This window comes from Cynoglossus semilaevis, chromosome 16 (genome assembly GCF_000523025.1).
Source record: "Cynoglossus semilaevis isolate Cse_v1.0 chromosome 16, Cse_v1.0, whole genome shotgun sequence".
In the NCBI taxonomy this organism is placed as follows: domain Eukaryota; kingdom Metazoa; phylum Chordata; class Actinopteri; order Pleuronectiformes; family Cynoglossidae; genus Cynoglossus; species Cynoglossus semilaevis.
In genome coordinates this window covers 16926152-16928317 of record NC_024322.1, presented here as the reverse complement: position 1 = coordinate 16928317, position 2166 = coordinate 16926152, and the positions used below count along the sequence as shown (strand labels likewise).

At 51.8% G+C, this 2166-nt stretch overlaps 1 protein-coding gene across 1 annotated transcript in view; it reads left to right on the top strand.

The window, feature by feature from the left end:
- Nucleotides 1-1286: 1286 nt before the first annotated feature.
- The window catches only part of cavin2a (caveolae associated protein 2a), a gene marked incomplete at its 5' end in the record, with an annotated part of 53315 nt that continues 52435 nt past the window's right edge, over nucleotides 1287-2166 (top strand). Inside the window, one exon of the mRNA XM_008329062.3 lies at nucleotides 1287-1886. Within this exon, the coding sequence (XP_008327284.2) occupies nucleotides 1287-1886 (600 nt within the window). The remainder of the gene's footprint in view (nucleotides 1887-2166) is intronic.

Genomic DNA, 2166 nt, shown 5'->3' with positions numbered 1-2166 from the left:
GTCGCAGCTCCAGTCGCAGCTACAGTTGCAGCTACAGTCGCAGCTACCGTCTTCTCACCGTACGTTCTCATCAGGAGGTTCTGTTCCAAATCGTCAACCAGGGACGTGACGGACGGCTGTAAGCGATGTCAGACCGTGCCGAGTCCGAGTCCAAGCGTGGACGACGTGCCTGTTGCTGTGTGTCCGCGTTGACAGTCGCTGTATTTTACTCTCGTTATGGTCTGTTTTAACGCATTTCACCCTGTGACACGTTGACGCGTCACGCCACTGTTCCATTTAGCTCATTTAGCCCGTGGTGAAACATAAATCCGACGTTTCACTCTGTACACTTGGCTGGTGCTCAAACTGTGGTGCGTGTACAAAGCACTCTTTGGCACAGCTTGGAATCTAACACCTACGTTTGAGTGTTCAACCTTGAGACAAACCGTTTCAAATCACAGCTTCTGGCCTCAGCGGCGGAACCAGAGGCGCAACGGTTACGACCGTCACCTCAGCATCGCTGAGCTATGAAAAAAAAAAGATGGCAGCAACACAACAACAGACGGACATCAACAATACTGACTAAAACAACAAACTGTTATTAAATCGTTTGGATTAGCCACGGATTAAAACAGGTGTGAAACAGCGACCTCTACCGACTGCTATTTGTCATGCTCTTCCGGTGATAAAATGATTTAAATTATTTGTTGTTGCATTAAAAAATACAATTATTTCATTATAATAATTATGTACGATTTTATTATGATCACGATTAATTTTTTTTATTATGATCACGATTAATCGTGATTAAATCGGGATATATTATGATCACGATTAATCGTGATTAATCCAGAAGAATGTTATGGTTTCACTCTTTTTGGGGATTAACAACGTAACCACTCCAAATATATGAGTTAAATCTGAACCCTGTAATCTACGCAACATCCTCGATAACTCGATTTCTCGGTGATGTGTCATGTTGATAAATATCCTTCATCGATGGTTTTGTTGAACACACACACACACACACACTCTTCTGTCGTGAGCGTGACCTACACGGTTGCCGTGACAACCAGGCTCCGCCCGCACAATCACAGACGAAAGTGTTTTTGAAAGTTCACAGGGCGTGAGTGTGTGTGTGAGCGCGCGCGTGCGTGCGTGAGCGTGAGCGTGTGAGTGAACAGAAAGGGGCGTGGCCGCGGAGTCAAGTCAAAGAGGTGAAAACAGCTTCCCGTCACTTCTCCGCTGCAACAAGTGGCTGCACCACCGCCAGAGTCTGTTTGTTTGAGGCTTCCTGGACCACCTGACCACCTGACCACCGGACCACCGGACCACCTGACCACCTGGGAACCGTGGACCGCGGCGCGACCCATGCCGAGCCCAGCAGCGTCTCCGGCAGCACTCACACCATCCCGCAGCTGCAGCAGCAGCCCGAATCCTCGGAGCTGCTGATCCCCAGTTTCGCCCCCTCCTCAGCCCCGTCCTCCCCGACCCCCACAGGTACCCTGTCCCGGCTGGGCCTGAAGAGCCCCACCAGCCCTTCCGCGGCCGCGCCCGGCCCCCCCGTGGACCGCGGCCAGGTGAGCGCCATTACCGTGGTGGCGCTGCTGGACAAGCTGGTCAACATGCTGGAGTCGGTGCAGGACAACCAGTGGCGGATGGAGCAGCGGCAGGCCAGCCTGGAGGACGCCGTGCGGGTGGTGCAGGGGGACGTGAGCCGCCTGTCCAAGACCCACATGAGCACCTCCAACAGCGTCAGCAAGCTGCTGGAGCGCTCCCGCAAGATGAGCGGCCACGTCAAGGAGGTGAGGGAGCGGCTGGACAAACAGGCGGTGCAGGTGAAGAAGCTGGAGGCCAACCACGGCCACCTGCTGAAGAGGAACCACTTCAAAGTTCTCATCTTCCAGGTGGGTCCAAGTGACGACTGACGGCCTTTAGAGGGCCCTGTTGGACACATTTAAATTTTCTAAAAAAAAAGTCTTAAAAAAATGAATTCAATCTGTGTTGTTACTTCACATGTCACGAGTGAAAGTAAAAAAGTGAAAAGTAAAAAGTAGTCGTAAATCAAATACCGATGATCGTACTGTGAAATACTGTGGCTAATAAGACAGTGGCGCCCCTAAGTGGTGGCCGGGGCAGGGAGTACATAGCCTAGAACGCGGTAGTTTCCCAGGTCCGGGTCTCCCG